The sequence below is a fragment of the Pelophylax lessonae genome, assembly GCF_965119305.1.
Source record: "Pelophylax lessonae genome assembly, chromosome: 6".
Taxonomy (NCBI): domain Eukaryota; kingdom Metazoa; phylum Chordata; class Amphibia; order Anura; family Ranidae; genus Pelophylax; species Pelophylax lessonae.
This window is the reverse complement of record NC_138773.1, coordinates 76,777,809-76,801,649: the sequence shown is the minus strand read 5'-3', so window position 1 is coordinate 76,801,649 and position 23,841 is coordinate 76,777,809. Positions and strand designations below refer to the sequence as shown.

The 23,841-nt window shown below is 43.7% G+C and overlaps 1 protein-coding gene across 1 annotated transcript in view; it reads left to right on the top strand.

Moving 5' to 3' along the window:
• JPT2 (Jupiter microtubule associated homolog 2) overlaps positions 1 to 20,443 on the top strand; it is an 89,156-nt gene extending 68,713 nt beyond the window's left edge. The window contains exons 3-5 of the mRNA XM_082262259.1: positions 6,293 to 6,435; positions 7,336 to 7,384; positions 19,776 to 20,443. Coding sequence (XP_082118385.1) covers positions 6,293 to 6,435; positions 7,336 to 7,384; positions 19,776 to 20,008 — 425 coding nt within the window. The 3' untranslated portion in view covers positions 20,009 to 20,443. The remainder of the gene's footprint in view (positions 1 to 6,292; positions 6,436 to 7,335; positions 7,385 to 19,775) is intronic.
• Positions 20,444 to 23,841: the final 3,398 nt, after the last annotated feature.

Sequence of the window (23,841 nt, the reverse complement as noted above, 5' to 3'; positions counted from 1 at the left end):
CTCGCCTGTCACTGACTTGCGAGCCTATCGCGGGCGGGCGCGCGCCCGCCGAGGCGCGCGCCCGCCGCGGCTCGTTCACAGGCAAGTCAGTGCGTGTGACCGGCGGACTCGATGTCCGCCAGTCACACTGCGATCGCTCCTGTGAAGGGAGAAAGACAGAGCAGCTTGTGTAAACAAGCTGCCTGTCAGTTTTCCCTGTGTAAAAGTAAAGATCTGACCGTTCTACTATGTAGAACGGTTGATCTTTGCTTTTACACCAATAGGAATGTCCCTACACAGTAGAAAGCACGCCCCTAGGACACACTTAACCCCTCCCTTCCCAATAAAGTTAACCCCTTCCCTGCCAGTGTCATTTTTGCAGTAACAGTGCATATGTATAGCACTGATTACTGCAGTAATGTCACTGGTAACCCCAAAAGTGTCAAAAATGTCAGTCAAGGGTCCGATCTGTCCGCCGCAATGTCGCAGTACCGAAAAAAAAATCGCAGATCGCCGCCATTACGCGTTAAAAAAAAAACACCAAAAATGACAAAAATCTTTCTCTTTGTTAGTAAACGCGATAACTTTTGCGCAAACCAATCAAAATACGCTTTTTGCGATTTTTTTTTTTACCAAACATAGGTAGCATAAAACAAATTGGCCGAAAAATGTTAAAAAATTTTGATTTTTACTTTTTTTTTTGGGGAATTTCATATAAAAAAATGTGAAAAATATTGTTATTTTTGCAAAATTTACGCTCTTTTTTTCTTTATAGCGCGTGATCAAAAAATCGCACAGGTGATCAAATACCACCAAAAGAAAGCTCTGTTTGTGGGAAAAAAAGGACGTCAAATTCGTTTAGATACAGCGTCGCACGACCGCGCAATTGTCCGTTAAAGTCACGCAGTAAAAAATCGCAAAAAAACCCCTGGTCCTTTAGCAGCCAAATCCTCCGGGGCTTAAGTGGTTAAGGGCAGGCACACCTCCTTAACCGCTTAATGACTGCCCCATAACATTTTCTTCTGCTACAGGGCGGCTCTTCTGTGCAGAATCACATATACATATGTGATTCTGCACTTCTGCCTACCTAACTCCATACACAAAAACACTAGGCCCACATTTAACCCATTGGTCGCCCTAGATGTTTAACCCCTTCCCAGCCAGTGTCAGTACAGTGACAGTGTATATTTTTTTGCACTGATCACTGAATTCGTGCCATTGGTTTCCACAAAGTGTCATTTAGTGTCTGATTGTCTGCTGCAATATTGCGGTCCACCATTGCTAGTAAAAAAAGAAAAGGCACAGGGGAACACCCAGCAAGAGCACAATGGCAGCAGAACGCCTCTAATTTGTCCTCCCGCCAAATCCAGGAAGGAAGGTATACAAGAATGCCAACAACCCCAATTTTTAACTAGCTTATGAAGTAAGGTGCACATGGAAAGGTATTGTATTGTATTGTACAATCAGACAAAAGATTTCCCCGCACGCTTACTAGCTAGTCTGCGAAAAAAAAAAAAAAGTGTGTTGTGAATTATTTTCTCTGTTTCTACAATGTTTTTACATTTTCATTTTGTAAAGCGAAGTGACTGTAAATCTGATCCTATGTCATTGGTTATGAACCAATGTGTTCCCTTCAGCTCCTTTCAATGTTTGTGACAGCTTCTCAGCCACCGGTCCGATCCCATTTGGTATTTTAGTGTTTGGAAATGGGAGTAATTATCTTCATTTTTTTTTTTCCTCTGTGGGTTACAAAGTTTCTTGCAGAAGCTTTCACCATTAGGACCTTTACACTGGGATCTTCTTTGTCAGCGTGCAGATTTGTGGTGGGTGTAACACAAACAAGACTCCAGGAACTGGCCAGATGTGCAAATATCATGGGAGCTGTTACACGCCGTCAGTTTTTCAGCATCTGCATCGCAGCATCCGGAATGTGTGCAAGTTCTGTTCTCTCGTGCACGCTCACACATTGGGTGTTGTGTTTTTCCTGAGGGCCCTGGCCTGTATTCTGTAGAAATAATAAATCCTCCTGTTACCCAGAAGCCTAGCTTATGTTCTAGAGCAGTGGGAAGTTTGATGGGATAGGCCTGACTACTAAAGCCATAATTCCTGTGATGAAACTAAGCAGACTTGGTTATCAAGCAGGGTGGGGTATGTTAGCCACTCAGTCTTGCCTAACATTTTTTTAAAGTTCTTTTTCATTAGTTTTTCATAAGAAAGGTATTATTAGCATTAACCGGGTGCTAAAAATATGCACTAGGATACAAAAGTATCAAAATACAAGAATAAAAGAAAAACATAACCTTAAAAACATCCCACTCCCCTAACTGCTGCTCTACACCAGGGTACCAGTCCCCAGATGTAGTGCCCTCCCGAGGAGACACCATCCATATCATTAATTTCAAGTAGTTGCAGGATTAGAAAACTAACAGCAGGAAATGTTAGGGGGTGCATAGTAGGTACAACTTCCAGGCAAGCTCAGCTCAAGCCAGCATGGGCAATCATATCAATGTATCGGCATAGAAAAGCAAATATAGGGTCTACCCTCAGTAGAAGGTGTAGATAGCCAGCTTTGCCATAACTTATCAAACTCTCAGGGATAGCCCCTATTCAAGTATGTGGCTTTATAAAGCGGAACCATGGCATTGACCAAGGTCTTTTAAAGTGGTAGTATACTCAATGTTTTTACTTTTACCTACAGGTAAGCCTATAATAAGGCTTACCTGTAGGTACAATTAATATCTTCTAAACCTGCACGGTGTAGGAGATATTTGCCCTGCATGCAGCCGCTGACACTAGCCGGACCTTCAGAGTTCCTTGCCGGCTACTTGCCGACAAGTGACTCCTGCACGCATGCGAGAGTGACGTTATCGCGGCTCCGGCCACTCACAGTGCCGGAGCCGCCGAAACGGGAAGAGACGCCGAGGGAGCATGACAGCTCCCACAGCAGTGTCCGTGTCGGGGCTTCGTTTTAAGGTAAGTATTTCATAATGAGCTAGTATGCAGGGTTTTTTTTTTTTTTTGGAAGTATACAACCACTTTTAAGAGGCTAAGATAGGTGCAGTGTATTTCTTCTAGTGCAAGATAATCGCCTTGCGAACGTAAAACAAATAAATAGTGCAAAAAGTTCTGAGTGCTATAGTCAGGGCCACACTCTTAAAATCTTAACAAGCATACAGAGATTGTCATCGGTAGAGGGAGAACCAAAACCTCATGGATGCATTTAAAGCGGAGTTCCAGCCTTTTCTTTGTTTATTAAAAGTCAGCCGCTATAAAAAGTGTAGCGGCTGACTTTTAATAAACACACACTCGCCTGTCCCACGGTCCAGTGATGCGGCCGCCCGAAGCCTCGATCCTCTCCCTCTGGTCTCGGCGGCGCCTGCATCACTGATGTGGGCACCCGGCTGTGACAGCTTGCGGCTTCACAGTCGGGTATGCACTGCACATGCGCAAGTTGCGTTGCGCGTCTTGATTGGCCGGCAATTTTCTGGGACCTCTGACATGGGAGGGAGGGGGAGAGGAGAACTTCTGCTCAGGGCGCCCCCCCAAAAAAGGACATGCCAAATGTGGCATGTCAGTGGGTTATGACTACCTAAAGCGGAAGTTCCACTTTTGGGTGGAACTCTGCTTTAAGCCTGGTACACACTGAGTTTTTTTCTCTTTGGTTCATTGACGGACACAGCTCCTGATTCTTCTTAATCATTGGGCTATACTGCTCCCCACAGGAGTAGGATACTAGGCAGGAAAAAGCTTGACTGCGCCTATGGGCAGTCCCAGGGGGGTATAGACCCACACTCAGCTATAGACACTCGTTTTTTTTTCTCCCAAGTCAGGAGTAAGGACCTAGTTCCTTGCTGGGATCTCTGGTCCGTGCGTGTTTTTCTTTCCTTTTTGAATAGATTTTTTCCTATCTTTGTTATTTTGTTCCTGTGAGAGTCTGGCTAGCGAGCACATACAGGCCTCAGCTCCGCGCAGAATCGGCCACGACATAGCCCTACTGGATGGGGGATGGCCTGCAAGTTAAATGTCTTGCAAGGGTGCATACGACCTGGCCTCCACTTGAGTCACAGCATTCCTCCTGGCTGACAGCCACCCACATTCCGATGGAGCAGTGGTCTGTCAGGAGCGGGGCCCACCCTCTTCCTGGTATGGCTAGTAGCCTCCCCCCCCCCCCCCCCACTACCCCACTACCCCTGGAGGGTTTTGGGCTGGACCTGGGCCCTTCCTGGGACAGTGGGACCCCTGTGTCCCCCACCCCAGCCCTCTAAAAATTCGGTGGTCTCACTGTAGGTCTTTAGGCCCCGCCCCCTCACCTGGGTGAAGTTATGAGCTGGCTTTTGCCGCATGCTCTTAAGGGGGGCTTGTTGGAGTTGCTGCTGACCGGGTTTTTCCTGGTGCACAACGGGAGAGTTAGTGACTAGGGCAGGGATTTCTTCTGGGCTTCCTGTTGCAGTTGTTGGGCTGGAGAAGCGATTGGTTTGGCATCCACAGGTTCTGTGCCTCACACGGCTGTATCCGGGCCCCACATTTTGGCCGTGGATTGCGGCCTACTGGTCAGGAGATATGTAGAGCGGCCCCAGTGAGGGTGGCTGAAGCTACTACCCTCCCCTCCACTGCCCCTGGGTGGTCGGCTCTGCTGAGGCTCGCGCCCAGGTGCCTGGGCATCCATAAACATTTGGGCCACAGCTTGTGGCCGAGTCGACCTCTGTTGGGGTGGGCGGCCCCAGTGAGCCTGGCTGGGATGAGTGCACTGCCATTTTGCTCTTGCTGGGTGTGCCCTGTGCCTTTAACCACTTGACCTCTGAAAGGTTTAGCCCCCAGGAAGCCCCTTCATGTTCCTGCTTACTTTAACATTGTCACATAACAGTGGGGTTGTCCAAAATGCACTCTTGTGGTCCCTAAGCATTTTGCTATGCGGTATCCTTCTAAGGATTCCCTGCATAAAAAGTGGAAGGTTCCACCTGTAGTGGACTCACCGGTTCGGCTGAGGCCGATATTTACTATTGTCCTGATGTCACAAACTGAGTGAACTAAACTTTTACGCCGGGACCTGGAGGGGAAACTGCTTCCCCTGCCTTTTGTGGAGCTGGCGAATCAGTTGATCCAGGGGCTACAGTTTATCTGTGATGCCTCTTTGGATGCGGCTCCTTTGATTTTAGGCTGCCTGTATCAGCTGTGGTCTTTCAGTGTCTTATATGGCTGACAATGCTGGTCTGCGGACCAGACTTCTAAGAAGGCATTATCTGATCTCCCCTTTTTGGGAGATTGCCTGTTTTTGGAGCTTCCCTGGATGAAATGATTAAGTGTCTCAGGGGGGAACAGTACTCTTCTTCCGCAGGCTACTGTGCGGCAAGGAGCCCCGAAATGGAAAATGGGATTTTTGACTTACCCTAAAATCCATTTCTCTGATGTTCATTGACAGACACAGTACTCGCACCTCTGTGGAGTTGGCTTTCTTCTGACACTGATTGTAACAAAACTGAGTGCCTATAGCAGAGTGTGGGTGTATACCCCCTGAGACTGCCCATAGGTGTGGTGAAGCTTTTTTCTTGTCTAGTGTCTCCTCCCCCCACCCCCCTTGCCAGAACACTGATCCACGCTCTCCTTCATTGGCTGAGAGCACTGATTGAGAATCGGATGGCTGCTGGTTTTCCAGCATGCTCATCCAGCAGAAGCCGGCCAAATGTCTAGCGGAAGCCGGCCAAACGGCCAGCTTCTTTCGGACAGCATGTTACACATATGGGCTGAATGTCGGCCGTGTTGTGTGTGTGTGTGTGTGTTTTTTTTTTTTTTTTTAACCAGGCAATGTCTCCCGACATTTGGCCTCTGTGTACAGGGCTTTAGTCACCTCTGACCAAAACCCCTGTACCACTGGACAATGCCAAAACACGAGTGAAATCAGCTGGGGAGTAGGAGCATCACCAACACTTAGAGAGTCAGGTAGATTCTATGCACAAATTTTAATTCTATGAGATAGTCTCTAGCCTAAATAAGATATTGGAAGGGACAGTCCCATATATCCTCCCAGTCCTCACCCTGTATTTCGTGAGAGTCACCTGTCCACTTTGCACTGCATCGAGCTGCTAAGGTGGTGTCCCCGTAAAAAGCTCTCTCTACACGTCAGATGAGGTTGTGTGTGTTTTTTTTTTTTTTTTTTTTTTTTTTAGGAATTCCCCTGCAAAAAGGTTCCAACCTTGGGGGACTAAGTCACAACCCTAAGGGGCTTGCTTATCAGTTTACAGGAATGATAATGTATTGCAGGAGGCAGGCAGTTCCTGGCTAATCTGTTGTGTTTGTTCTCCTCCCATCCCAATAGGTGGAAAGACAAGTGGTATATTCCATGATTCAGCACCTGCGCAGGTAGCGTCAAAGCAGAACCCACCAGGAGGAAGGACCAGTGACATTTTTGGTGACGCACAACTAACAACAAGCCCAAAGGCACATCCAAATAAACCGAAGGTACCTACAAATTGTGTCTTCCTTTTTTTTGCATATGGTTTACATTTTGGAGCCCATTCTTAAGACCAGCTGCTTGAAGTGGGGCCTACCCCCCAACAACCTAGTTCCCCCACAACTCACGAATGCACAGTTGGAAACCGGTTGTGGAGCCTAATCTGATCCACTAATGTGCATGAGCGCAGCAGCTCCAGCTGCTCTCGCTGTCCTCATTGGACAGATTGGCAGCAGGTGACATTGGCTCCCACTGCTGTCAACCAACAACTGTGACACGGGAACAGGGGGGCGGGAGTCCTGCTGTGAAATTCTAGAGTTTAGATTTAGCAAACCTGTTTTTTGCTCCTTCAGGACCTAGCAACAGATCTTCTTTAATGAGGAATGTGGCAGGGTCTGAGTTCCTCCAGACGTGATTTTCCTTTGTTAGTATCTTGCCAAAAATGAAACTTACCGTCTTGCAGGGGATGTCCAGAATCTCACTTTTATCTTAGTGCAGACTTCTGGAAAAATCACTGAGCAAATCACAAAAGCTGTAAATGACATCTCTGGGGAATGTACTGTACACCATCTGTGTACAGTATACCTCAAGATAGCCATATTGCATTGCATTTTATTGAAAATTACAGAGCTGAAGATTAAAAAGGAAAGGTGAATTTTAATAACCTTCAATTACAATATGGCTTGTGTAACAATTGAGTTTCTGATATTGAGGTTATTCAAATATTTTGAATTCCATATATAAATTAACTGTTTTGTTCTAAATTGCATTGTCATTATTTTTTTGTTTTACCAGTTTTCTTTTGAGACCCTTTACACATTTTATTGCTGTGTGAATCATGTCCTGTGTGTTGTATACAGTTTTGGTAGTTTAGCCTCTATTTTCAAAGATATTTTTGTGTTTTACAGGATAGCATTTCTTTAAAACAACAAGAAGTGTCTGCCTCTCCCAAACCAGGTCAGTACAGCCCAACCTCAGAAACGTATGTAAGTGTGTTTCATCATTTCATAGCTGGTCCAGGAAACATGGGCCTCTAGATGGGTGGTAGGTATGTATAAGGAAAACAATGACCGTTGTAGATCTGTGGGAACATGAGAAAGAAACTTAAGGCCCGTACACACGTGCAGATTGTCGGCCGAAAAGATTTGGCTGACGACCGATCGGCCGATTTTCGGCTTGTTAGTATGATGCTTCCGACAGCGCACTTTCGGCCGAACAGAATCTGTCGTGCAAGCATTAAAATTTTTGTATGCCGACACCAGAACGGCCGATTGTTCGCCAGTCAGTACAGAATTCGGCCGACAGACAGCAGATTTGCAAGACTGGGCATGCTCAGAAAAGAAAAAACACAGGGAAAGTTAACCATCACATGACATCACTTCTGCAGTCGGCGGACAAAATTCGTGTGCAGTCTTTTGCACTTTTCAGCGGACAAGACAGCCCGGGGACAAAAGACGGCCGATCGGTCGGCCGACGATCGGTACGTGTGTACGGGGCTTTACTGTCAAAAGTGCTGCTTCCTATGCACCCTGGCTTGTTGTCCAGTGCAAGTCTTGATCCAGTTGTCAGTTTGGTAGAAGAGACTTGGCCCGGGGGGCAGCACCTTGAAGATGCAGAACTCCTAATTTCAACCTTCCTATTTATGATCTAGACGTCTGTGCTTGCTGGATTTGAAGCCTGTGACTCGTGTTTACTGTTTGGTAGGAGTGCAGAATGAAGCCTCATTTAGCACAGAACTGTCACAGCTTACAGATTAAATAAAACTTATGGTGACAGGACAAAGAACAAGGGCCCACCAGCTTTGTGCGTTTTCTAAGATACCATTTTTTTGTTAAATGAACACACAAATGGGTATGCTCTCAAAATAACAATCTTAACCACTTTAAGAGCGGAGGATTTTCCTGCTTTACGTCCAGGCCACTTTTTTCAACTTGGCACTGCGCGACTTTAACTGACATTTGCTCGGTCATGCAATGCCATACCCAAACGAAATTTACATCCTTTTTTCCCGCAAACAGAGCTTTCTTTTGGTGGTATTTGATCACCTCTGCACTTTTAATTTTTTGCGATATTAATAAAAAAAGAGTGAAAAGTTTGCGAAAAAGTTGACATTTTCTACTTTAACAGTTAAACAGTATCCAATATATTCAATTTTTGTCATATATTTAGGCCAAAATGTATTTAGCTACATGTCTTTGACGAAAAAATTCTCAATGAGCGTATTTTTAACCACTTCAAGACCGGAAGATTTTACCCCATTCCTGACCAGGCTATATTTTGCGACTCGGCACTGTGTTATTTAACGGACAATTGCGTGGTCATGCGACACTGTACCCAAATTAAATTTATGTCCTTTTTTCCCCCAAAAATAGAGCTTTCTTTTGGTGGTATTTGATCACCTCTGCGATTTTTAATTTTTGAAAAAAAGAGCGACAATTTTGAAAAAAAAAACACTATTTTTCACATTGTGATATATAACATTCCACAAAAAAAATTATAAATCAAAATTTTTTAACATTTTAGGCCAATTTGTTTTCTGCTACATATTTTTGGTAAAAAAAAAAAATCACAATAAGCGTATTTTGATTGGCTTGCGCAAAAGTTATTGCGTTTACTAACTACGGGAAAGATTTGTCATTTTTATTGTTTATTTTTTTTTTTACTAGTAATGGTGGCGATCTGCTAAAATTTTTTTTTTTTTTTTTTTTTTTTTTTGCGGGACTGCAACATTGCGGCGGACAGATCGGACCCCTAACTGACATTTTTGACACTTTTGGGGGGACCAGTGACATTATTACAGTAATCAGTGCTATAAATATGCACTGTTACTGTAATAATGACACTGGCAGGGAAGGGGTTAACACTGTTGGTGATCAAGGGGTTAAATGTGTGCCTCATGCTTACTGACGTGTGTGGGAGGAGGGGATTGTGTGACACAGATCGCAGGTTCAGCTATGCTGAATCTTGTGATCTGTCCCTGCCTGTCACAGAGGAGATCCACCTGCTTTGTTTACACAAGCGGGCGGATTTCCTCACTCTTTCCCCGACGATCGGGGAAGAATGGCGGTGATCACCGCCTCTCCTCCCCTGGCCCGACTCCCGATGTGTCTGAATACAGCGGGCACGCACCACAGAGAGAGGGAGGACCCAGCCGAGCCGCTCTGCTGCAGTAGCAGCAATGTGAGCGGTCAGCAAGTGGTTACACTTGTAAAAATCTCTAGGAAACCAGCCTCATTATAGAACATGAATGCCACCCAGGAGGACCTGGGAGACATTCCACAGCAGAAGCAAGGGCTAATGCATTTTTAAGGGGTTAGCCCTTGCCATGGAATGTCCCTGATGGGCAAGATGAAAAGCAGTGGTTCTGCAGAGGCATTTCTTACTATTATAGATTGTATTTTTTTTTTAAGTGAATTTTATATCTAAAGCCAGCTCTTGTGTTTTGTTTCAATTAATTTTTATTGAAGTTTTGTAAAGTATAAATACAAGTAGTCATTCACAAAGGTCATGTGAGGTACACACACCTGTTTACTGATATACAAAGAACTGCATATTTAAAAAAAGACAAAGGAGCAAAGGAAGAAACAAGATGAGGTATATGGAGGAACTTTCCAGTCTACCAAAAGTTATTAGTTAATTATACTCTAACCATTTGCCACTGTACCATAGGCTTTTCTAGTCTACATAGTTGGTCTGATGTTCTGAGGGGTAGAGTCTTAATTTCAAGTGTGTGTTTTATACTTTGATAAAGGAATAACATAGGACATTTGATTTGTGGCACATCAACGTTTAAATTGGAAGTAACTGACACAGCGAAAGATGTGTAATAAGCTATCTGCTTAGTAATGGGTTTGTCAAAATTTTAATCTCAATGCTCACAGAGTTATGGGGGGAGACACAGCTTCTACACATCTGAGAGTTTGTATATTTCATCTCAAACTTTCCACCTATTTTGAAAGGATTTCATACCCTGGTTGCTAATTGCTAGAAACCTCTTGTATTAGAAGTGGGTGTTGACTATGCTAATGACTTCTGATAGATTTAGCGCTTTGAGGGTTTTCCATGAGGAGGTTAAAGTCAATCTAGCTGCAATAAGAATTTGGGATACTATTACTATTGTTCAATATGGCATAGGAAAGGAGTCTATCTTTAGGCCTAAGAATGCTAGATGTGACGTTGGATTTTTCAGTACTCCAGTAACTCGAGAAATAAGGGAGAATACTGAATTCCATAAGCTTCTAAGAGATTTGCATGTCCACATTATGTGCATTGTTACCTACATGACCATATTGACGCCAGCACAGGGGAGACGCGTCAGGGTGCCATTTAGATAGTTTATACGGAGTGAGGTAGCTTCTAAACAGTGTTTTTAAGGCGTTATCCCAATGACTCACACAATGCGAAACACTTATGTTAGCGAACGCCTGTTGTCACTCTTTGGGAGAGAAGATTCGACAGAGGTCCTCTTCACACTTGAGCATCTGTGGAGAATTTGTAAAAGAATCTGAGTTTTGGAGATATCCTTAAAACAAAGAGATGCTTCCCTTCCTGGCGCTTTTCTGGGTTAAGTACTGCCACAATTTGACATCTAACGAGATACTTGTAGAAGGGTGTGTGCGGTGAAAATCATATAGTCTTAAAGTATAGTCTACATGGCTCTCAGTAGTCTCTGTGAGATCCTTCTAGGTAGTGAGGCCCTTCGCTAACCACTTTGAGAAATTTAGTGAGGGTAGAAGATGTTCATAGGCCCTCAGGGGGATATCTAGCTGTATTTGTGGAAATGCAGCTTTGCTCTGGTTTAAGCTAAATTTCCATGCTTCCATAGTTGTCAAGATAGATGGAAGGTAGGTATGCGGAATAGGATTGGCAGTAGCTCCTGCCATTAGTAGTGATGGAAGGTCTTTATTTTGGACCATCACCCTTTCTATAGATGCCCACTGCCTATCTAAATGAGTAAACCATGCTTTAATTTGGTCTAGAATTGCAGCGTAATAGTAGTTTTGTGTTTGCATAGTGTGGCATACGATATGCAAGATTTTTTCCTCTGCCATATGGAGCACCTGATGGCTGAGTCCATGGCGCAAAAGAAACTGTTAGGGAATGGTATAGGGACTGTGCGAAAACAGTACAGCAGTTTAGGGAGAAGCACCATTTTGAATGCAGCAGCTCTTCCCAACCACGAGAGTGTATACTTTCCCATCTGTGAGAGTTCCCTTGTCATGAGTTTCAATAAAGCTTTATAGGTCTGAGTTGATGGGTAGGTAAGAGTGGTTCCTAAATAAGAAAGGTTCTAGTCTCCCATTTGTAATTAAACAATCCCATTAAGTCTTTCAGAGCTTTCCCAGTAATCCCTATTGGTAGGGTGGAGGATTTAGACACATTGAGTTTATAATAAGATATTGCACTATAGTTAGCTAATGGTTTTGAGAGATGAGTTTGGGTCAGTCGGGTGAGTATCATGTCATCTGCGAACAACCCTATTTTATGTTCCTGCCCGCCAATGTTGATTCCACGAATCTGGGATTTGGATCTGATAAGGGCCGCCAGTGGTTCCATAATGAGGGAAAAGATTAGTGGAGACGGGCAACCCTGTCTTGTGCCGTTTGTGATGAAGAATTGGTCTGACAGTATATTGGAGTTAAAGATTTGAGCAGATGGGCTAGTGTAAAGTGCAGATATGGCTTGGTTGATAAGTTAGTCAATGCAGCTTTAAGGTATCCCCAGTGGACCCTATCGAAGGCCTTCTCGGCGTCCAATGCGAGAAAGATTGTTGGGAGTTTTGCGGGTTTCTGCGATCTTAAGCAAATTGAACGTGTTTCTTGTGCCATCTTGTGCTTGTCTGCCTTTTTATAAAGCCCACCTGGTCAGCCTGGATGAGATTGGGGGAGATAATTAGCAATCTGTTTCCAGTAATTTTTACATAAAGTTTCAGATCCGAATTGAGTAGAAATATTGGGCGGAAATTTTGTGGGCAGTGGGGGGACTTCCCTGGTTTTAGGAAGAGTGACAATTTGTGCCTTCAACATCTCCGGAGGGAAAGATGTTAGGGTCGCCGCCCTGTTCAAGACCTTGTTTAATTGTGGAAGCAATACTTCAGCGTATTCTTGGTAGTATTCAGCTGAGAAACCATCAGCTCCTGGACATTTGCCTTTCGGCATGGTTCTAATGGCTGACAGAATTTCTTCATTGGGAATGGGTCTGTTCTGGGAGGCGAGTTTCTGGGGGTTAAGTGTTGGTAGGGTTATCCCATCAAGGAATTTTGTTATATCGCCTGTAGAAGGTTGTTGAGTCTTCGAGTCGTTTTTCAAATTGTATAATCAGGAATAATATGCTTTGAAAGCATTTGCGATTTCTTTTGGGTGGAAGATCTTCTTCCCTGTATTAGGGTGTATTAATAAGGACAATTTAGTTTTGGGTTGTCTAGTGTTAAGATAGTTGGTTAAAAGGCACCCAGCTCTGTTGCCTTGGAAATCAAATCCATTTCTGTGGTGGTATTAAAATAGAAAAATTCCTTAAAGAGGTTGTACACCAATAAATTTTTTTTTTGTCAACCTGAAAGAGAAACCCATAATGAGCTAGTATGCATCGCATACTAGCTCATTATGAAATACTTACCTTAGAACGAGCCCCCGCCGTGCCGTCCGCTTACCTGTATGACGGGCGACATGTATAGTCGCCCGTCTTCCGGGATCGCGGCATCTGGCCATCTGATTGGCCGGAGCCGCGGTGACGTCACTCCCGCGCACGCGCGCGGGAGCCGACGGTCACGGCACGGGGCTCTGAAGGAACGGCACGATCTGCCGTTCCTTCAGAGCGCATGCGCCAGTGACGTCACTGGCTGAATTAAAGGTAAATATCTCCTAAACGGTACATGTTTAGGAGATATTTACAGTACCTATAGGTAAGCCTTAATATAGGCTTACCTATAGGTACAACTTCCTGAGGAGGGTTTACTTCCTCTTTAAGCTGTTCCTTTTAACCTTTGTTTTACTGACAGCATAGAGAGTAGGGTGGTATCATTCCACCAGAGGAACATCGGGGTGACCGAACCCTTTTCAGACAATGTCGCGGATATAGGTGCATGATCTGACCAAGTGGTGGTGTATATTTCTGCATTAGTGGTTCTGTGGAGTCATCAGGAAGAAGTCTATCCTAGAGTAGGACTTGTGTGGAATGGAAAAGAAGGTGTAGTCCCTTTCTGATGCATGCAAGCATCTCCATGGGTCATAAAGTTTGTTGCTTTTTTAAGAAAGCAGAGATGCTGTTCCTTTGAGAGGGCGATTTGGGAGGTCGAATCCAGCTGAGGATCGCATATTGAATTAAAGTCTCCGCTAAACAAGAGGAGGCCTCGTCGAACCTTTGAGATTGTTTTAACCAGAGCATTTAGGAACAAAAGCCAATTTGTATAAGGCGTATAGAAGTTCACTATGGTGTAGGTGGTATTGATCACAGACCAGGATCAGGTACCTTCCTAAGGGATCAGCAATGGAGGTGTGTAGCCTAAAGGATACTAAGCTTCTGATGGCAGTCAGTATGCCACGTTATTTTCATCTCCGTGTTGGCAGTGAAAATATGGGGATATAACTTACCAGAGCACTTTGGGGCTTTCTGAGCATGGAAGTGCGTCTCTTGTATGCAAAACACATCTCCTCCTTGTAATTTTGTAGCATCCTTCCACAAGAGTTTCCTTTTTAAATGGACTGTTAAGGCCATGGGCGTTTATAGATACAGTTTTCAGACCCATTTTTCTGTGCTAGTCATGAGATGGAAGTTGGGGCCCTCTAGTGGTGGACATGTGGCAGCAGGTGTCATAAAAATGCTTATCTTGAAAACTGGACTTAAGGGCCGTACACACTTGACGAAAATCAGACGAAATATCCTCCGATTTTTCTCTTTTGCTCAGCGGTCATTACCGTTTTTAGTTGACCTTGCATAAATGTTCACGAAATTTCTCATCCGATTTTTCTTTTTTTGGCATATTTGTTCCCAGACTTCCGGGTTGTCAGCAACTTCAGATCATGCGCGGTCTTTCGTATCCGATTTTTCACGGACGTACTGCATACACATTAAACGAAAATTGGTCATCTGGGGACGGACGATAAAAATTTTGGTGTTTATCCCTCCGTTTTTTTTCGTTAATGTCGGCATCGGCTGCTGAAAGTTGTGTACACACTAGGCGAAAATCGTAGGATTTTACCTCGGGACGGGAATTTTCGGCAGATTTTCTACTAGTGTGTACCCCACTTTAGTTTTGGAGATCTTCCCGAACCCATGGAGACATTTTGGTGGATGGAGAATTAACAATAGGTGAGTTATCAGCGTGGACAGCTCCACAGATAGCATTGAAACACAAACAAAAAAAAAAAGAAAAGTCCTAAACCAACAGCATCAGTAAACTTCGGTGAAACTCTTGAAATAACAATAAAAAGGAACATAGAATGGCGTTTGCCACATCATTAATAGGGGGGTCACCCTATGAGAGCTTTGGGCATAGTCCCATATGTTGAAAGATACATAGGTTCTGTCCCGAGATTCTGTTTTAACCGCTTCCTAATTCTTGCTGCTGTAGTGTTTAAGATTAGTAGCTGAAGTCATCCAGGATCATTTTCCGATCCTGATGAGAATCTGGCTGGTGAAGATGCGGGTGGCAAGGAGGTCTTGTTGGGTAGCAGGCCCCCATCTCTTAGCCAATTTAAGACCACCTTCCTCACTACGGATAGCGATTGTGCGATGATCCCTGGTAACCAGAAGTTTGGCAGGGAAGCCCCACCAGTAGGGGATATCATGGTTACATAGCAATTTGGTAAGTGATACAAGTTTTTTTCTTGCCAGCAAGGTATGCTGGGAGAGATCAGCAAAAAGAGAGCTGTCCCTGTAAGGACCAGACAGGGGGGAGTTTTCACTTGAGAATCTCATTAGTTCACCCTTAACGTGGTAAAAATGAATATTAGCAATAACATCTTTCTTTATGGCATCAGGGAGATGTGATGGTTTAGGAAGCCTATGAGCTCTCTCTACCACAATTTCTCTTTCCAGCTTATCAGGTAGTGGAGTGGAGATCATTTGTTGTATATATCTCCTTAAGTCAGACGTTAACACAGTCTCTGAGATTCCGCAGAATTTTATATTATTCAGATCAGCTAATTTTAATTTTATTGCCTTTAAGTCTTCACCAGTCTCACTGTGAGCATCTACTAGCTCATTATGTGCAGCTGCAAACTCTCCCATTTTAGACACCACGTGGTTCACTCTTTCCCCTAAAGTGGAAACATCCTCTTTTTTAACCTATGACATGAAAGTGATCATATCCCTATGGAGTGAGTCCTTTAGTGATAGCAGCATGTCTTTGATTGTGGTAGCTGTGAGGGGAAGATCCTTTGTTTGAAAATCCTCCAGTTCAGTAAACTCTCTAGTAGTGTCTCCAGAAAAAGTGTCAGTGCTAAAGTCACCCACTTGGTCTCCTGAGGAATACCTTGGTCTTGCCTTTTGAGGGCTGCAGGAGGGAAAATTTTAAGGCAGTGCCCCTTTATTCCTTGTAGAGGGACTGCCGTTCTCCTGGGGTGAGTAAAGCCACTCGCCACGCTGGCTGACTGTCCGAGCTGCTCCGCTGGATCCGGCACCATCTTGTGGGGAGGCAGCATCCGACGGAGAGAAGAACTCTGTCAGCTTGCAGGACCTCTTCCCATCTTTTCTTTTCCCAATCTTGCGTGCGGGCTGCTCGGGGAGGTTATAAGGCTAGAGGAAGAGGTTCTATCGCTGTTAAGTCGGGATAACCGCGGGGGGGGGGGGGGGGATAGAGAGGAGAACAGTCAAATGATGTAAGCTTAAACCTGCTCCCACCTCCTTTCTAAATCCTATTCTAACTACCCTATGAAAGGAAGATGCATATACTGTGTATCTGGAAAGTATTCACAGCGCTTCACTTTTCCATATTTTATGTTACAGCCTTATTCCAAAATGGATTAAATTTCATTATTTTCCTCAAAATTCAAAAAAAAAAATAGCCTATAATGACCATGCAAAAGAAGTTTGTTTTGAAATCTTTGCAAATTTATAAAAAATATAAAACAAAAAAATCACATGTACATAAGTATTCACAGCCTTTGCCATGACACTCAAAATTGAGCTCAGGTGCATCCTGTTTCCAGTGATCATCCCTGATATGTTTCTACAACTTGATTGGAGTCCAGATTTGGAAAAGCACACTCAGGCACACCACAGTTAACAGTGCATGTCTGAGCACAAACCAAGCAATGAAGTCCAAGAAATTGTTTGTAAACCTCAAAGTCAATATTGTATTGTGGCTTAGATCTGGGGAAGGGTACAGAAACATTTCTGCAGCATTGAAGGTCGTATTGAGCACCGTAGCCTCCATCACTAAATATAAGGTTAGGAACCACCAGAACTATTCCTAGATTGGGCCGCTCGGCCAAACTGAGCGATCGGTGAGAAGGGCCTTAGGGAGGTGGCCAAGAACAAGATGGTCACTCTGACAGAGCTCCAGTGTTTCTCTGAAGAACAACCATCTCTGCAGCACTCCACCAATCAGGCCTGTATAGTAGAGTGGCCAACAGAAGCCACTCCTCAGTAAAAGGCACATGACAGCCCATCTGGAGTTCGCCAAATAAAAACCCGAAGGACTCTCTGACCATGAGAAACAAAATTGTCTTGTCTGATGAAACAAAGATTGAACTCTTTGGCCTGAATGGAAAGCCCCATACCTGGAGGACATGAACCCGAAGAAGACCTGAACTTGATTGAACATCTCTGGGGAGATCTGAAAATGGCTCTACACCGACACTCCCCATCTTGTCTGATTGAGCTTAAGAGGTCCTGCAAAGTAGAATTGGGAGAAACTGCCCAAAAATAGGTGAACCAAGCTTGTAGCATCATACTCAAAAAGACTGAAAGATGTAATTGGTGCCAAACGTGCTTCAACAAAGGATTGAGAAAAGGCTGTAAACATGTACATGTGATTTATTTTTTTTTTTTTTTTATTTCGTTTTTTTATTCTTAATAAATTTGCAAAGGTTTCAAACAAATTTCTTTCATGTTGTCATTATGGGTTATTGTTTGTAGAATTTTGAGGAAAATAATGAATTTAATCCTTATTGGAATAAGGCTGTAACCTAACACAATGTGGAAAAAGTGAAGCTCTGTGAATACTTTCCGGATGCACTGTACTTGCCTAATTTGAGGGTGCTCTGGTCCTGTTACGTGATCTACCCAGCGACTGGCTTCAGGGGAGAGGACGGCTAAAATGCTTATGTGGTGACGTCGCCCTAGGTTTGCTATGAGGTATCTGTTGTCAGCTGTCCTTCTCCCCTGAAGCCACTGTTGGGAGTTGATCATGTGACCTGCTCGAAGTGTCATCAGCATAGGTAAGTATAGGCATCTTCCATCTATAGGGCAGATGTGGGTGGGAGCAGGTTTAAGCTTAGTTGGGAATAGCTTGGAATTCCACTTTATTCAGGCACATACAGTACTAATAGGTAATCAATTTCTATCATATAGGCCCATGGTGGCCAATCTGTGGCTCTCAAGCCCCAGGAGCAGAGAGTCTGTGTTTTCCCAGCCTAGATGCTTTGGGCCAGTGAAGAAAAATATTTATAAGGCCTCATGCACTCAGTTTTTTTGTAAACGCAGTTTCTCCTTATGGGAGAAAATAAGCATTTGAAAATTCAAGCTGCTTTTTTTTTTTTCCATACCAGTTTAGGTGAGTTTAGCCGCATTTGGTGTTTGGACATTTTTATTTATTTAATTGGCCAGAATTTTAATTTTATTCTGACCATTGAAATGAATCAACTCTGAAGTGCTAAATGGGCCTAGCGTTTATGCACATTTATGAGCAATGGTGTTTTTTTTTTTTTTTTTTTTTATATGCCTTAAAGCTCTCCTCCTAAATGTGATTTGTCTGCATTCTGGAGAAGAGCTTTGACTGCCTCCAAACTCTGCTGCTGCTAAACTTTGGTAAAAGCCTATGTGTGTGCATGGACACATAGGCTTTTATTGAGTTTAGTTCAGGGGCCTTGGCAAAAAAAAAGTTCCTAACCGCATGTTTGCAGGAGGCCATTTGGTGCTTTTTGGAGCTTTTACCAAAAGATTTGTGAACCGGCAGGCTTTTTATTGCAGAAGAGACCTAAACTAAAATGTGCTGTTTTTTTTTTTTCTTTTTTTTTTTTTTTATGGAAGCTGATGGAAGAATTCATGTGGAAGCATTGGTTTGTAAAGGGGTTGCAGTGGCATTGTCCTCTAGCAATTTTGTGTAATATGCATCTCTGTCTCCTGCAGCATATCTCTAGTCTCCAAGCCCTTCTGTTAGTCTGTAGTCTCTGGTCACTTAGGGCTCTTTCACACGGTCCTCCTCCGTAGGCGGATCCGTGCTGCTTAGCGAGGATCGATCCGCGATCCCCGCTGAGCCGGCGGATGACAGCTCCGTCTCCACTTGCACTGCGGAGAAGGTGGTGTCACAGCCCCCGCTGCTCTCTATGGGGAATCGGATGAGAGCGGACCGCCTGTCCGCTCTCATCCGATCCCATCCGATCCGATCCCCAGGACGGATGGAAAATAGGGTTTCCATCCGTCCGGATTTCACGGACAGGATCGGATGCGGATGGCAGCGGGTGTCAGCGGACATGTCACCGCTGACATCTGCTGCTCCATAGGGCTGAATGGGGCATCCGATCAGATCCGCCTAAAAAACTGACAGGCGGATCTGATCGGACCGCCTGTGTGGAAGAGCCCTTACTGTAGCATACCTGCAGTCTCTGACCACTTACTGTAGTATACCTGCAGTCTCTGATCACTTACTGTAGTATACCTGCAGTCTCTGATCACTTACTGTAGTATACCTGCAGTCTCTGATCACTTACTGTAGCATACCTGCAGTCTCTGGTCATTTACTGCAGAAATACCAGAGTCAATGACAAATCTTCTGTAGTGTCACATACATTGAGCATTTGCATGGGCCCATACTTGAGTTCTCTTATATCAATAAAGTTGACCACTACTACTATCGGCCTGAGAGCGTGCTGTGTGATCATGGTGGAAACATTACATTTTAAGCTGAGGGGAAAGGAACTAATGTCAATTGGGTTGCTTTTAAAACTCTAGTATTTTCTTAGGCTTTCTTCATTCTGTGTTGTTTTTGACTATCACATAAAATAAAAGTGCTGGTGAAAGAGAAGTTGCTTTGTTGCTTATAGCAGCTAGTTTGTGTCCTCGCTAGAAATTGTAACGAAGCTATGCCTAGTTGTAAATGGCAGCATACACATCATTTTTGGGTTTGCATTGTTTTCTGTGAGCCTCAAACAACAAATAAACTTGGCGGTCTTTCTGTTTTTTGCAGTAAAGGTTGAAGTGAAAGCTGAAGTGAAAGCTGAAAAGCCGCCTCCTCCACCTCCAGCTCCCACACCAGAACCAACGCCGGAAGTGAAGACACCAGTGGCCAAGGAAGAGAAGAAGATTGTGATGCCAGAAATAGACATTTCTAGACATGAGCCTCACCTAGGCCCCCTGCCACGCTCCCACAACAGAGTCCTGAACCCACCAGGGGGCAAATCCAGCGTCACCTTCTATTAACAACCAAAGTGTAATGGAGTTAGCAGGGGGCGGCCCTATGCATGTCAGTCATACTCTAATTCTCTTAGACCAGGGGAGCGCTGGGCAGCTATTAATGGTCTGAAAATGACAAATTTATTACTACTTTTTACCAAATGGATGAAAAGACCCAATCACACCTAGCCATCCCAACCACAACTGTGTACTTTATTGCAGAAAGGTCATTTTATGTCTGTGGTAGTGGGAGAAATACTGAAATACTGCAGTTTTATTTGTAAAAGTTGCCTTTTTTAATATGAAGTGGCTTATTTACAGAGCCAAAGCCCCATGGGTTTGCTTCCCAATAAGATTCTTTAATGCATCCTGTCCAAGGAGAAGCCATTTTGGAAACTGGCCCACCACCAATAAGTGTGCCTTCACCAGAGACCAGTGACGCTGGTTAGCCATTTATGCATCATATTCCCCCCCCCCCCCCTCCCATGTTGATAATGATGTGGCTGTTGTAGGCAACACACACAATTGCCATTTCAGGATGTTGATTAATGAAACAGCCGCATTAACCTGATTAGTTTTGAGCAAACATCTGCATTGCTGCAATTGGGTCAGTGCACATAATGGCTTCTACTGAATCAGTGATCAAAATGTTTCTTCTGTGGGCCTCTTTGCTTGGATTAGACAGGTTAAAGCTGAAGTTTAGGTATTTTTGCAGTTACATTGGTTCAGCTTGGATCAGGGTAAGTATGTATGTATATACATGTGGGATCCCCATGGAAGCCGGCAATTACTATAGTGACACTGCTCCTACAGTGATTGCCCCTGGCTTCCAGGTCTCATGCTAAAGCCGGCTATAGTCTGTTCAAATCGCCACTGGTTCAACAGGACTGCCCGAGATTCGAACCATGTATGGGCAGGTTGAATGTACCAAGTTGATCGGATTTTAAATGCGATTATTGTTAACGGCTGTTATTGGAGAACACAATGGCTCTGCTGCTGCGGGACAGATTCCCCTGTCAACAGGGTTGCAGGAAAGAAAATCACTTTGTCTATGGCAGGCCTAAGCAGTTGCCCTGCTGCTTACTGAACACAAGAGGTCACCCAGTCGTGTACCATTCAGAGAACACTTTGCATTTTCTCCATAAATGCAAAGAATTCTCTGATTGGACGAGGAGGAGATTGGATTTTCACCACCCCGCCTCTCCAATCGGAGCACCTTGCATTTATTCAGAGAATGCAAAGTGTTCCCTGAATGGCATTTGTGAGCGACCTTCTGTGTTTGCATGCAGCAGAGCAACTTCTGCTAGTGGAGATCCCTGAAGTTATAGTGCCTACATTTATCTCCAGCTACCACAGTTATGGCACATGCATACTAACTTTGCTCTAAGCTGGACCAATGTAACTATGTAAAAATGACAATACCTAGCTTTAAACATATGGGACCCTAAAAACCTATCCCTGCTGACTCTGTTATTGGTTTTATGTTTTTTTTTTTTTTTTAAAATGTCAAGTCCAAATCCTTTTTCTTTTGATAGAATGAGGAAGGCTTGGAACTCCTGGCGGGTTTTTACAGCTATCTGGTGCTCTCCTTTGGAGAGATTTCCCCTCACTTCCTGTCCTGCTAAAAACAGGAAGTCAGGGCAAATTTGTAACGGAGACACAGACAGAAATACAAATTTATTAGGATTCCAGCCTTCCCCTCAACTTTACTAAAGGGAAGCATCTTTATTTCTGTCAGTGTTGCTATTGAAGGTCCCATCACTTCTGCTCTGGTAAAGTCAACAAGACTGAAAGTGGGGGTAAGTAAATCTCTCTTGGGAGACCCAAATAGCAATAAAAATCTGAAAGGGGTTCCAACTATTACCCATACTGTCCAAATCAAAGAAAAAAGTTTTGGCTATAAATATTATTTGAGCCTTTGACATTTTTAGGCTATCTCAAGAGGATCCCTAACAAGAAATAAGTACTAGGCATCCATCTTTAGATAGTCAGGCAGTGTCCTCGTAAAGTTGATTATTAAAATGATGTTGGTTTCTGTTGGAGTACAAGTTAGAAAATCAGAAGTGATGCCTGAATGCCAGGAGAGCCAAGCCCAGTATGAAATCCTTTCAAAAGCTGGCTACACATTATACCATTTTTTTGTTCAATTTCCTTTTAGGTTTACTTTCAACTATGTAGTGCAAGGGCCTGCCTGATTGCATACAATTTCTAAGCATTTACGTTTGTCCTCGTATTATATGGTTTTGGTAAGGACAATTGTACAAGAAAATTGTATAATGTGTAGCCAGCGTTACACTTAAGTTTGGCAGACATTTGTAAGCCAGATCAATATTCATGAGCATAAAGTCTATTGTTTTTAGAAAATGCTCAAACTCTGTGCCTAAAAAGAGCTGTCTGCTTTGCCCATAGTAACTGGGGTTTTTTTCCACCCAGATACTTTAATAAATAAGGCTCACTTCTTGCCTTGATAACCGAGGACATGCTTACAGAGATATGGCAATGCAATTCCTGAATTGAATCAAAATCCCATAAGTCTCTCATTGTATTTAGGAATACACCGTAGTTGCACTGGAGGCCGTTTTGCGTGTTCCAGAACAAGTTGCAAATGGTGCCATCATCTCCAGTCACTCATTACAAAGTAAGTCCAGGAGTCATCCAGCTCTGCTTTTTCATGATCGTCTTGGGCTTGATTGTAGCTTCCTTGGAGGCAGTCCCGCTTTAACTCCAGACGTCTACAAAGGCAACATTCCCTTGTCTTGTGACAAGTCAATCAAGTCCTTGGACTCCTGGCCTATTGGCTCTGGAATCATTATACCGCCATTTGAACATCCTTTCTCTGCACTCACCCACAAGGTGGTATTCCTTGTAGCCATCACCTCCTGTAAGGCGAGGGTCTAAGCTGGCAGCCTTATCCTGCAAAGAACCCTTTTTAGTTTTCCATAGGGAGAAGGGGGTGTTGAGGCTCAGGACTCTTCTTGCCTTTAGGTAGTTTCTTTCATTCACCTCATCCAGGACATTGTTCTCCCGTCTTGTCCAGCTCTAGTTTACTAGGAGATTTGTCTGGATGTGTATATATTTTTTGGAGGTAATTGTGTGGGACTTTCGATCGTCTCAGTACACATTTAGTGATAAAAGAATCAATTTTAGGGTTTCATTAAATACGTATTGCTGTCAGCCCTGAAGGGCCTGCATTGCTATATACATCTATGTGTGTGTTTCTATATTTTATCAAGGCAAGCGCTGCCGTTCTCTTGATAATAAATTTGGCCCAAACAAAATGGCTCTTTATCTGTGCATAAACAGGCAATCCTTGTTTAAATCTGTTTATAGGAAAGAAATGATATGTGCTGTATAGTAAACATATCAGCTTACTGATAATTGGAAGTTTGTACTGTAATGTTGACAAATGACATTGGATGCTAGTTATAAGGTGCCACATATCTTTGATGTTACATGATGGTTAGAAATTGTGTAGAATCCCTTAGAATGTATATTTTCCTTTAATTTTCATACCACACAGCCCAGTAAGAAGTTTGATTTTGTGTTTATTGCATACCAAAAAAAGAATTATGGCCTCGCATTAAAAAATGTGTGCTGCACAACTTAAAACTGTAAGTGCCGATACACTTATAATTGTCATAATCCTCTTGCAAAGTCCCACAACTTCTGCATTCCAGGGAATGCCACTTAATGCAACTTCCTGTGATGTTGAGGCAACAATGCTGCACTGCTGCTGAATTCAGAGTAGAGATGCCACGGCCACCCAGGTTGTACCTGCTTGCACTACAATGGGATGATGGAATTGGCATAGGATGTGGCTATCAGCACTGTAACTGCTGATTTCACAATTCTGTAGCTTG